The sequence below is a fragment of the Prinia subflava genome, chromosome 1, assembly GCF_021018805.1.
Source record: "Prinia subflava isolate CZ2003 ecotype Zambia chromosome 1, Cam_Psub_1.2, whole genome shotgun sequence".
In the NCBI taxonomy this organism is placed as follows: Eukaryota; Metazoa; Chordata; class Aves; order Passeriformes; family Cisticolidae; genus Prinia; species Prinia subflava.
The window spans coordinates 91,328,558-91,340,843 of record NC_086247.1 but is presented as its reverse complement, the minus strand read 5'-3'; the positions used below and the strand labels follow the sequence as shown (position 1 = coordinate 91,340,843).

Genomic DNA, 12,286 nt, shown 5'->3' with positions numbered 1-12,286 from the left:
AAAAGAAACATCTTGAATGCCGACAAGTGCGTTGTTTTTGTTCTGCAAAGAAATGTGGATCCTGCCTTTGAATTCAGAAGTATTTATTAAAGCAAGATGCTGGAAATTACAGGTCTAAAGGTTTATTCTTGACTTGCAGAAGAAACAGGCTGACAGGAATTTCTACAGGTTAACAAAAGCAGAAGCAGCATCCTGCTTCTGGGATGAAGTATCTCCACTGAGCAGTGAGGGTGGGGACGGTGGTGTCTTGCCAAGCCCCTTTGCAAACAGGGCCTGGCCAGGGCTGGATGGTTCTTGCAGACGCTCGGTGAGGCCGTTCAGCAATGGGCACTCAGATAAGGAGCTCCGGCAGCGCTCGGGGCTCTTGCAGCAAGTGTGGGGCCAGCAGCTCTGGGAGGGGACTGGCACCTGTTCAGCACCTGGGAGCTGGGGGCTCCCTAGGGCAAGGCAGGCATGGACACCGTGGAGTGAGTCCAGCGGAGGGGCACGAACATGGTGAGGGGGCTGGAGCACAGGAGGAGGGAAGGCAGAGGGAGCTGGGCCCATTCAGCCTGTGGAAGGGACAGAGGAAGGGGGATCATCCTGCAGTGTGCAAGTCCCAAATGGGAGAGTCTGGGCAAGGCAGGGCCAGGCTCTGCTTGGAGGTGCACTGGGAGAGGATGGGAGGTGACAGGCACAAATTGCCACCAGGGAAACTGCAGTTATTTGTTAGGGGAAGAAACTTTACCATGTGGGTGGTCACAGAAAGGGGGCCTGGAGGAGCAGTAACCAGCTTCACTTGGCCTTGTTCCAAGTAGCAGCTTTGGCACTAGATGATATCCAGAGTTTCTGAGTGTAAGAGGATGGCAGTATGATGTAACTTGCCCTGACTTTTCACCTGACTTCGTTCACTGGACTGCACTGTTTCACTTATTTCTGATCTCAGTTAGACAACTGGGCCAAAAGGAAAAAAGTACCATCTGTTTTTTTGAAGGATTGTAATTTTTATGTTGAGTATGATGAAATCTGCTGATTTGTACATTATGTTAAAAAGCAGTATTTAATTTCTATTTCAGAGTATTTCATTTCTATTTTAAAGCTTGTTTTTCTTAAAATGAAGCTGTCATTTTTCACAAGCAGTATCAGCTGTAATGTGCTGACATTGGGAGAACAGAACACATCTTCAGGATACAAACTTTGAACTGCTCACCAATTATGACAGGGTTAGGGAAAAGCAGTGAATCTTGTCCCCAGTAATGCTTTCACTGGTTCAGACCCACACATGGGTGAAATGACTTCTAAAGCAGTAAGAGTATTTTTTTTCTCTGAAGGCAGCTGCTGTCAGACTTAGACTAAATGAACACCTAACCTCCCTTTCAGAAGAACAATGTAGATAAGTGTTACTAGAATTTGTCATTGTATTTTAGACGTTTTGAGTATGTAGTCAGGCTTGCACATGTTTATAGTGGTCTGTGCTAGTAGGAACCCTACAAAGTGTTTGCACTACAATTATTCCATTAAAAGTTTTAAGTGGTTATTTGGTGATATTTTAAAATTATGGGCCGTGCTTCTAAACAATCATAACTAGCTTAAATTTCCTCTGGCCTAAGGAAAATAATCTAACACAAGTTTATGAGTTGCTTTGTAAAACTTGGAGGCAAAAGAAAGTGACTACAGTATTGTCCAAAGAACAGCACAGTTAGGCCTTAAGCCTCAGATAAGGCTGTAAAGCAGCACTTCTGAGGAACTGTCTAGCTGTAAGAATATACTAAAATGAAATCATAATACAAAACGTAATTAAAAAGTAGGCTTAGGCACTAGTTAAAGAAAAAAACAGCCACAATGGAGGCATCCCGTGGATACTTTCCAGTTTTATTCTGCTGCCATAACATAATCACACAGAAGAACTGATGTGTAACAGATCATGCTCTGCATTCAAATCTTTTTAAAAACATTTAAACAAACCTACTCAAAGAAAACATTCCCCAGTTCTTTATTTGAGGGAATAAATTAAACACAAAAGAAAAAATACATACATGCTTGAAATAAATTTTAACATAGATAGTAAAAAAATTTTGGGCAACATTAAAGAATGAAGTCTCAGAACCAGCCTGATGTTCTAACATGTTTCAAATGAATGTAAATTAAAATGGAACATACTAATTATATTTACTCCTCAAACTTCAGTGCAGCACAACACAGTTTAAGTGCCCGGCACCAAAACAATACACAAATAATTAGTGGACTAGGCCATTGGTACATTTATCATTTGTTATCAGTTTTTCTAATGCTGTAAATGTGCATGATCTAAAGCCAAATGTGATAGTATTTCTTCATGTCCATCTCTATTCTCTAGAATACAGCATTTATCTAGCTGCAAACTTGTAGGTAAATTGAAAACCCCAAGTACAAATTAACAGAATGACATCAAGCATGTTCTTACAAACTTTGGACTGGAGAAATGGATGCTGAGCTAAACTTTCAGATCGTTCCTACCTGAAATGTGACATGTTTGTTACTAAGCTGACTGAAGTTTTTAAGCAAGGTCAGCTGAAGCATCCATTGAATATAAGGTTTTGGGCTTGTAAGTAGTAAGCTTTTTTCCCACAACCAGAAGCTCCTTTCCTAGTAATTTGTCATGCATGATAAAGTGGGAAAGAAACTTGAAACTCTACCATACATAGCACTCAATCTTTGCTAGTTATGCCATAAGATGGCCTGTAATATATGAAATTAACAAAGTGCAAATGACTGCCAAAAGCAAAATTTGATGTCCTGATTTTTATCATCAGAAGGCTTTGTCTTGCTTCTTGCAGCCTTCAAATTGCAATTTAAAAATTGGAAATACTTTAAAACTGTACATACCAGCATTTATGTAGAAGAAAATTATGAACAGTTACACTCTTCCTAATAGTCCATATAACTCAGCTTTCAGAAGCAGAACAGAATATATATATGAAAAACATCTAGTTATATAAACATCTTCACCTTGTAAATTAGAGATTAAATAAAGGGGTTGTAACAATATCATAACTACTCTAAAAACAAAATATTACATATTTGAAAAGAAGAATTGCATTTATTCAGTAGGACCCTGATGGTGTTCAAAGCCAGGCTGGGTAAGGCTTTGAGCAACCTGGTCTAGTGTGAGGTGTCCCTGCCCATGGCAGGGGGTGTTGGGATGATTGTTAAGGTCTAATCCAACCCCTTAACAACCTATGATTTTTCTTAAGGTTGCCTATTGTGTATTTCCAAGAATGCAGCACTGTAAGTCAAAAATATTTGCTGTGTCATTCTTAAATGAAGGGATTAATGAAAGAGAAAAGTCTATGCATGAGAATGGGGCAGGATAGAGTAAGTGCTTATGTTCATTTCAGATATCATAACATCTATGCAGCCAAGTTACAGAGAAGGTATGGGGGAAGAGATGTAAAAGTGGATCTTAATTTTTTTTTTTTTTGTTAATACCAGTATAGTGGAACAGTATTACAATAGGTATCCCAGTTACATCTCTGTTATTTCTGTTGAAAAATATTTTCCTCCCTGTCCCATGGAAAAACTACTAGATAGATGTCTAGCACTTACTGAATTACTCTCTCAAAGTTGTTTTCAATAATGCTTTCATAATAAAAGAAAAAAATAAACTTCCAAGTCAAAGTGCAAGCCATCTTGTTTCAGCCCTTCATGAGAGTGTCAAAATTTTTCCTTATTCATCTTCACTTATTTTTTAATATAAAAGTTGAATGAGCTATTAGGAAGTTATAGTCCTGCACCCCCCACTGTACAGTCACATCAGCAGATACTTCCTCTATTCAGCCCAAATGAATCTGGAAGTTTGTTTTCAAAATAATCATAGCAATATAGTATTTTTAAGCTGTCCTGTTTCTACAGAAGCAATGAAAAAATCTAAACTCTTAGCCTATTATTGTAACAAGAATTTATATGAATAAGTAGCAAAGATATTTCAAAGTTTTTTAAAGTAACATAGAAGTTAATTTTTCAAGTTTTGATTAGCTACAATAACCTTTCTATGATTGCACTGTAAACTGTTCCAGCTCTCTTATATAAAGGAACAAACTTCATACCCCAAAGCCCACTTTGTGGATGCTAAGAATATGAAAAAATATTATAGAAAAGGTTATTGATTGCAAGTGGGAAAAGTGATAGTTGAGCTCCTTCCTACATTAATCCTAGAATTTTTCTAGGTCATTCAGGCTCTTGGAAGCCAGTCTGAACTCCTATGAGCATAATCAACCTGAGAAGAACAGTTAGTGGAAAATTCCCATATCATTACTAACTGCCAGCATTTTTAATGCTGTTTGTTAACTTAGTCTTGATTTCATCTGACCTTCTGAAATGAAGGTTCACAGTAACATCACTTGAGCCATACAGGAGACAACTCTTGACAAAAATTCTCAGTTAAGCTGTGGCCAGCAATTCCAATGGTACTCCTGCTAGTAATAATACCTTAGGTGGAAAAAAGCCCCCAACAATATGTATCATCAGGGCTTAAAAATAGGGTGGGGTAGAAAGAGGAAAAGGAAGATGAAGATTTTATCTTCAGGTACCATGTGCTATTCAAGTACCACGTAGGAAAAAGGCAGCAATAGGAAACTTGAAGATAATTTTACCCACAGAAATCAATTAAAAATATATCTATAAACACAAAATTTCAATACTTAAAATGCTGCTATTTTGCTGGCTTCTCGAACCCCACTCAAGTAAGCTCCTGTAACGGTCTGAGGAAAGTGCCTATTTGTGGCCTGTATTTAAAAAAAGAAAAAAAGTCAGATGTTTCTAAAACTCATACTACAGAATTTTAATTTATAATATCAGTTTTGTTTTCCTAAAGCATATATCTACTTTTAATAGCCATGAAAAACTCCTTAGAAAGACAATTAAAGGAAACACTTACGATTTTTAGCAACTTCAAAATTTGCAAGCAGGTCAGCTACAAAAGCAGCAGTCTGTTCTGCTATCTGCACTTTAGTGGGGCAGGTCAAGTTCTGCCTCAGTACGGAATACACCTACACCATCATGGTGTATTTGTTACGTTACCCACAAACGGAGTAACAGAAAGACAATTTGACTAAAAATGCATTTTTCCTTCTGCCCTGAAATATTTGGCGGACTCCCCATGCCCAGTAATAATACGAATAGATTCTTCTGTGTCAAGAATCATTAACATAGAATAGTTATATACTATCATTACATTAATGGTTCTGGGTAGCAAGAGATGATCTTCCACAAGAAACTGCTCCCAGTAACCTTAATCAAGGGCAAAGATACTTACCTCACCAGCAAAAAAAACTTTTCCTTGTATGTCTTCAGCTATCATGTCGTAAGCTTCACCGCTGCCCCCTGTTTTCACAAAACTGTAGGCCATCTGCAGCCAAGGGTCATTGCTCCATCGAGTAACAAAGAACTTCACTGGGTCAGGAACCTCCTGCATAACCAAAATAGAAGTTAAACAGCACAAAGAAAAGTTCAGAATTGCACAGCTTTTTCTCAAACAGTTTCCAGTAATCTTTAGAGTATGTAGTATTATTAAGATACAGATTGGATCTGTATCTTAATAATAAAAAATAGGAATTAAATTCCTATTTTTTTTAATTGTAGTATTAACCACAAAGATAATTTCATTTGCTAGACTCGCCTGATGCCTGAAACATCACAGCTGCACTATTCTGAATGCAACAGATGTGCATATGGTAATACATCTAGAAGTACACAAGAAAAAAAATCCCTTCAAAATGCATTCACACATGCTTTTGTAATCCACTATAATACTGATATTGTTCAACATGTTTGTATGTATAATGTAAGCAGTTTTTGTCTTGGTTAGGCATAATGCCTGTTACATCTAGCTTGTTAAATCTCCAAATGCAATTTTCATTTTGGAGATAATTTTATTCCAATGGATAAATAAGATTACTTATCTAAGATCAGAAAATGTGCTGTCTTGAAAACTAGGTTCAGGAAGAAAACAAAAACCAGAAAGTCAGGGTCTGGCTGAGCCACAACAAATAATAGTGTGTATTCTTTGTCACATTGCAGCATGCAAATTCCACAGATTTCTACCAAAAAGAGCGCAAATAACATTTGTGTGAAGGCTTAGTCAACTACAGCTGTGTCTTACTCTGGAGGAGCTCATGACAAGTGAACAGAAGCAGCTCTGGTTGCCTCTTGCACAACGTCTGGTATCAACAAATAAATTCCATTCAGGCAGCACGTAAGAAACTCAAGTTCAAGTGATCAAGACAAGGACCAGCCAAATATGACAAGTTGTATGGATGTCCCAGAAGTAGCTCTGGTACACCCCTGAAGCTATCTTGTGTTTGAAAAATCCCACTGCATCGTCCTCAGTTGACTGAAATTCACAACTTCTGTAAACCATGGAAACAGCTGTGAAAATCACTCTCCTGGACCAGAGTGGCACTGGCAAGACCCATTTGCTACATTTTCATGTGATCAGGATACAGGTATGTGAACTTCCACCACACGTGGTTCTAGTAACAATAAAGCCATCACCAAACATATGTTTCTAGGAATTGTTGAGTTTTCAGATATTGAAGTTATTCCAAGATCATTAATCCTAACATTTGAACCATCTTAAAACTTGAGAGATCGCCCCTGAACATAATCATTCCTGGGGATCCAACTGTTCTAAGTAGGTTGAGGCTAGAGTGGAATGCAGACAACATTGCTATGTGATAGTGTTTTGCTTGCCCCAGATTTCCCTGATTTTCCTCTTAGTTTTTGTCCTAATGATAATCTGGGGGGAGGGAAAAAGGTAGAAATTTTTATCTAGTGTTTTATTTACACTCAGGACGTAGGGCCCTTGCTATATCATTATGCCTGTACCTGCACTCCAAGATAGCTGAGAAAGGGTTGTTAGTTAGAAGAGAAATGGATTGGATTGGTTTGGGGGTGTTGTGATTTCAGTTGCCTTGGCAAGGGGGAAGGCAGAAATCAATCAAATTCATCTAACTTAAAAGTGACAACTAAGTAAGAAGTATGTTTTGTGTTACCTGCCTAAAGTACTGCTTTTAATTGATTCTGCTTTTTAAAAGCATTTTAAAGGACAATAGTTAATTTCTATTTTTCAGTTATATACTACTGTCCTTCAGAGAGATAAAGATATTTCAGTATTCATTTTTCACACAGGTGACCAAAAACTGTGATTTTTAGTAGGTCTCAAAGAGAAATTACTCCCTGAAACTGAATTTCCTGACAGGAAAAGAAAAATAGTTTTAAATGTCAAAGGTCTGCCTATACATCATGAAGTACCACATTTGAAAGGTTTATTATGGTGACAAGTTAATTCATCTCTTAATAAAAGAGGGTTCTCTTACCTGCTCCTTAAACAGCTCTCGGAGTACAGTCATACACTGTTGCAGTACTTGTTGATCATCTAAATTCTTAATGGTTGTCACAGCATCTCCAGTGACCACTGACATTAAAATGCTTTCTTTGCCCTAAAAACAAGACCTTATTAAGTATTTAATAAACAATCTCTTTTGATTGGTATTGCAAAGATATTTTCAGCTGCAAGGCAACTGTTGTTCTAGAGAAGAGTGGGTTTGATTCCTTGGAACAAAGGGTGCATATTCTACAGTATTTATGCTTAGATAACTACATCTTCTGATGTCTTGTTCACAGAGTCAGCCCCTTTTACAACTGAATTCTCTGAAAACTTCCTATCTACACACTTAAAGGCTGCACCCCCCCAAAAATGACATAGATAGTGTTATTCTTTGTGCATCCTATTAAGCTTCAGTTTTGTGCTAAACTTTCACCTCAGCTGTAGTCCATTTTCAAAATGTGGTGATAGAGAGAGTCTATTTAAATACTAGTTAAATATGGTTTTGATTAGACCAATACTAGGTTCTTACCAGCAGATTTTGGACCAAGAAATGAAAGGTCATGTCTACTGGTATTTCCTTCCACTTCATGACACCATGCAGAAGTTTGAGAGGTGAAGTGGCGAGTAGGGAAGAGCACACAAGTTCTCGGTGCCTTTAAAGAACTCTGCCTCTCTTGTTTATGTAAGGCAATAATTCTTCTGTTACTAACTTTGATAACTAGTAGGGAATAGCTATTAAGCAAAATAAGCATTATATTTAGGATCTCTAGACAGCATCAGCACACCGAACCTCTTGTAGCATGAGTTTAAGAGTACTGGAGAGAACTCATTTAAGCAAAGTTGTATACAAGCACAAATCAGGCAGTAACAGAGCACAAGCATTGCAGAATTGTTCCCTTTTGGAGTAAGACATCAGGTTACAAAATGGCCTTTTAATTGCTGCCAAGTAGTAAATAGCAGTTGTAAAAATACGAATGTGTCTGCTTGGAACTTATAGGGAAGAGAAACATGATGTTAGTCCACTGGTTTGAATTTGCTTTGAAATTCATGAGTATGAGACTGACCCTACAGATCTGCATTTCATGCAGAGCTTGGTGTTTGCCTTTTCTCCTGCTATTCCAAGTAGTTACTCAGACTACTGCAAGCCAGTAAGCATTAGTAAGTCAGCATGATCTTTTAAACTGCATTTTTAGCTGATTTAATAAGGGAACAGAAGTCCTAAACTGCAATGGACTAGTAGCCTTTTTCTCACTTTAGTAGGCTTATAGTAAGGTATTGCAGCCTTGTCTTCAGCAGAAGTTGAGAACATACTTGCTTGTATATTAGTCTGTATCCAAACAATGGAAAACATTCCCATTTATTGCAACAAAATATTGGTGAGCTTTATCTAGATAAATAACACTGCTTTTAATAGATGCAGATGGGGGTGGGGGGGCAAAGATGAAGAAAAATTTTGTTGTTCAGTAATTATTGCACCCAGATTTCAAACTGAATTTCTGAAGGGCCAAGAGAAAATACAGTTGGCATGTATCATACCTCAGGATCCATGTCATAGAAGACACTAAAGAGCCCACGTTGGCTGGAACTGGGTGGAACATGACCAAAAAAATCAGCTCCTTGAATTTTACTGTCCCAAAATCTATACGGAAACTGCAAGGCAATCTAGAAAGATACAGAAAAATGGAATTTAGCCACTTCATACTACAAAACTCATAACAGGATATGGTATATGTTCTTCTAATACATTTTCCTGTTCCCACTCATTTAAACGCAGCTATTCCTATGAGTGGGTCTCAACAGAGAATATATGAACCTGTCCTCCAAAGGGGAAAGGCAAAGAAAAAAACATGCTGATGTCATAAGTTAGAAATGCACAGAATATCAAATCCACAATTGAATTAATTGTCTAAAATGCTCAAGAAATTCAGCAGAATTTTTTTTGAAAACCTAATGTATAACTTAAATGAGCAGCATCCTGTATTTGGAGTTTCTTAATCTTGTCTTTTAAATTTCAACATTCTTATAATCCTGTTTCTGGCATTGCTTTCTTACTGTTTTGTTCTCAGCACACATCTTACTGGGGATCTTTTCAGGAGAGGCTGTGTTTTTGTATTGTGAAAGGGTAGGAGATTTTACACTGGTCAAACACACAAATTTCAGTACTTTTTGCAAATAAGTTCTGAATTTACTAGGTTAAAATGACCTGAAATGAACACATTATTTGAATTCCGAAATATCCAAGACCATCACGAATCAAAATTAGGCACAAAATATTTAAGCCATGAAATTCTTCTGTGAACAGTTTCTTTTAAAATGCCATTAAGTTGTGAAATCTAAGAAACAGAAATACCTGTAATCCCAAATAACATTTTGCTCTCCTGAGCTACTGTATACAAGTAAAACATAAATGTATGTTTATGCATCATAAACCCTAAAAACCCTGATAAATACACTGCAAAAGCAGCAGGGACAAAGCAGCCAATGTTTCTATGAAAAGAAAATTAAAGATAGTGTGAAATCACTTACTTTCTCAATGACTCCTGCTCCCAAACTATTAATGGCTTTAATTTTTTTTTCTGACAGTGGAGGATTAAACTGAATGGCATTTTTCTGAAGAAGGGCCAGTGGTACAGTCACTAATACCTGAAAGAAATAGCTACAATCAGAATAGTACCAAAACCTGAATACATGGCACTTAAGCCTTATAGCATCCTCCTAACTATCTTGGATTATGGTAGTAGGATGCAGCATAATAATGCTCCAGACATTTCTAGCTTACTGTCTGGTTTTAGTTCCCATCAATGGGAAACACATGCCTTACATTCAGGTGAGAACAGATCCCACAGCTCATTGATTTTAAGTCATAATCTGTTGAAATGCTTGTATCACAGTGGCTAACCATGCTACCATGGTTATTCAGTAAATATAGTCAATGGTACTCAGATGAACAAAACTGTCTGTTTGAAATGAGAGATAGATAGTCAGTGGTTTGGTTTTGTTTGAATTACTTCAGAGATTCCGTCTCTTTAAAATACACTCACTGACACTGTTGATGTCAATTCAATCTTTATCGAGTTTATGCATCATTTAAAAAACTACTGAAAGCTAAATTATGCAGCATGAAGAAGGTGGGGATACAGAAAATAAGAGAAACTGAGAAATAGGGGTTTTCAAATCCTGGAAATTTTAACAGGATACACATGCTAAATGGGGTAAAGCTGAGCAGGGAACGGAACTAGATAACATAAATGTCACTTGAAAGAAATAAAAATCTCTTTGATTCGTATTTTTAGAAGTACCCCTTACAGTCCTTAGTTTTTCAAATCAACTCATACTCAAATCTCAAGCATGCTTACCAAAAATGAGACTCTAGAACACCCAAATAAAGGGTACTAAAATGCATAATAAGTATTCATCTTTGAATGGGGAGAAAATGGTCTAAATAGTCTTCTGAGAGAAAGAAAATAAGGACATGTACTCTGTGTTCTCTAAAGTTCTTAGTCTTGAATCATGCTTGGTACCTTTTGTGTTGTCCACACTGTTCCATCTGCAGTAGTGACCTGCACTTCTTCACCAGAATAATCAATACTCTGAACCTATTGAAAGACACATTGAGAGACTGTACTACAAAATGTACATATGCAATGCATATTCCAGCAAGAAATAAAAAATAAAATAGCCCTGGTCAGCAAACATGAAAGTGAATAACACAAATTTCCAGAGAAATCCTGAAAGACAAAAAGTAGCCTCCATGAAGCTGAAAAAGAAAAATCATCGTGATTCTAACATGTAACATCATCATATCATAATATTTAAGTACTGATAGTCCTCAGGGAGAATTTCAGAAATACTGAGATTGTCCTCTTGGTTTTTTTAAAAGACCAATTATCACAACATAGCACAGAAACAATCACAGCACAGATTCACCTGGTCCCAAAGAATACAAATATATGACTGAGTGTTTCAAAGCAATCCAAGACAGGCACTGCATCAACATTTTCGAGACTCACTGGGAAATTGAGCCGGATGTCCAGCCCTTCTGCCAACTTATCAATCACAGTTGAATATCCCACAGTTAGAAGAGTGTGATCTCCAGCAAACTGGGCAAAAAATTCATTGTGGTCCCATGAGCGTGCAGATACCTGTGGACAGAACATAACTGGCTGTTTCTACTGCTGAGGGGATATGGGTACTGTGAAAAGTTCCACAGTTTAGAAAAACCCACCCTAGCTCCTTTGCAACTGGGAAAAAAAAGTGTATCACCAGAATTTATGGCAATGCTGACAAAATCAAAATGCTTATTTACCTAATGCTAGATTAAGAAAAGTCATAACATGAGTTGGTCACTAGCAGGGAATTCTTGGTTCTGCTTAGTAGAGAAAATAAGGAAAACAGTACAGAAATCCACGTGAATTGCAGTGTATTGATATCAGTTGTCTGTATCTAGCAAAGTGATCAGATTTTACAGCCTTAGGACTTAATATAAAAATGGAAATATCTTATTTCCCAACATGAAGGTGAAGATGAGACAAAAAAACTCCAACTCAATGGAATTTTTCTGTCACTTTGGAGGTTCTTCCATGATACATTTCACTGACCTTGTCCCCGAGCCACTGCAACCTTATAGTTAATAAAGCAGTGGTATTTGCACTAAGCAATTGCCACTTAGCAGTAAAAGATCTGAAACTATTCTCAAACTACTATTCAGATGCCAATTCCTATCATTGCAGATGCCTAAAATCAATGATATTTTGATTTTAAAACTGAAGATAAGGTAGATTTTTGCATCTTTCTTAATTCCCCTGACTGCTCGTAGAATATGAAAACTTGATCTATCAAACTATTTTCCAGTGTCTGCTCTGGTATAGCATTGTCTTGCAGATTTTTGTTATGTTCTTGTGCGCTTCTCAGTTCAGATTTGTGCATCTGCACGTATCAGTC

The 12,286-nt window shown here is 37.2% G+C and overlaps 1 protein-coding gene across 3 annotated transcripts in view; it reads right to left on the bottom strand.

Moving 5' to 3' along the window:
* Positions 1-1,830: 1,830 nt before the first annotated feature.
* The window catches only part of KDM1B (lysine demethylase 1B), a 27,563-nt gene continuing 17,107 nt past the window's right edge, over positions 1,831-12,286 (bottom strand). For all 3 annotated transcript variants that reach the window (XM_063403257.1, XM_063403248.1, XM_063403266.1), the window contains 7 exons: positions 11,356-11,487; positions 10,867-10,941; positions 9,872-9,988; positions 8,882-9,007; positions 7,335-7,457; positions 5,273-5,425; positions 1,831-4,742 (listed from right to left, as the gene is read on the bottom strand). In XM_063403257.1, the coding sequence (XP_063259327.1) occupies positions 4,659-4,742; positions 5,273-5,425; positions 7,335-7,457; positions 8,882-9,007; positions 9,872-9,988; positions 10,867-10,941; positions 11,356-11,487 (810 nt within the window). In that variant the 3' untranslated portion in view covers positions 1,831-4,658. The remainder of the gene's footprint in view (positions 4,743-5,272; positions 5,426-7,334; positions 7,458-8,881; positions 9,008-9,871; positions 9,989-10,866; positions 10,942-11,355; positions 11,488-12,286) is intronic.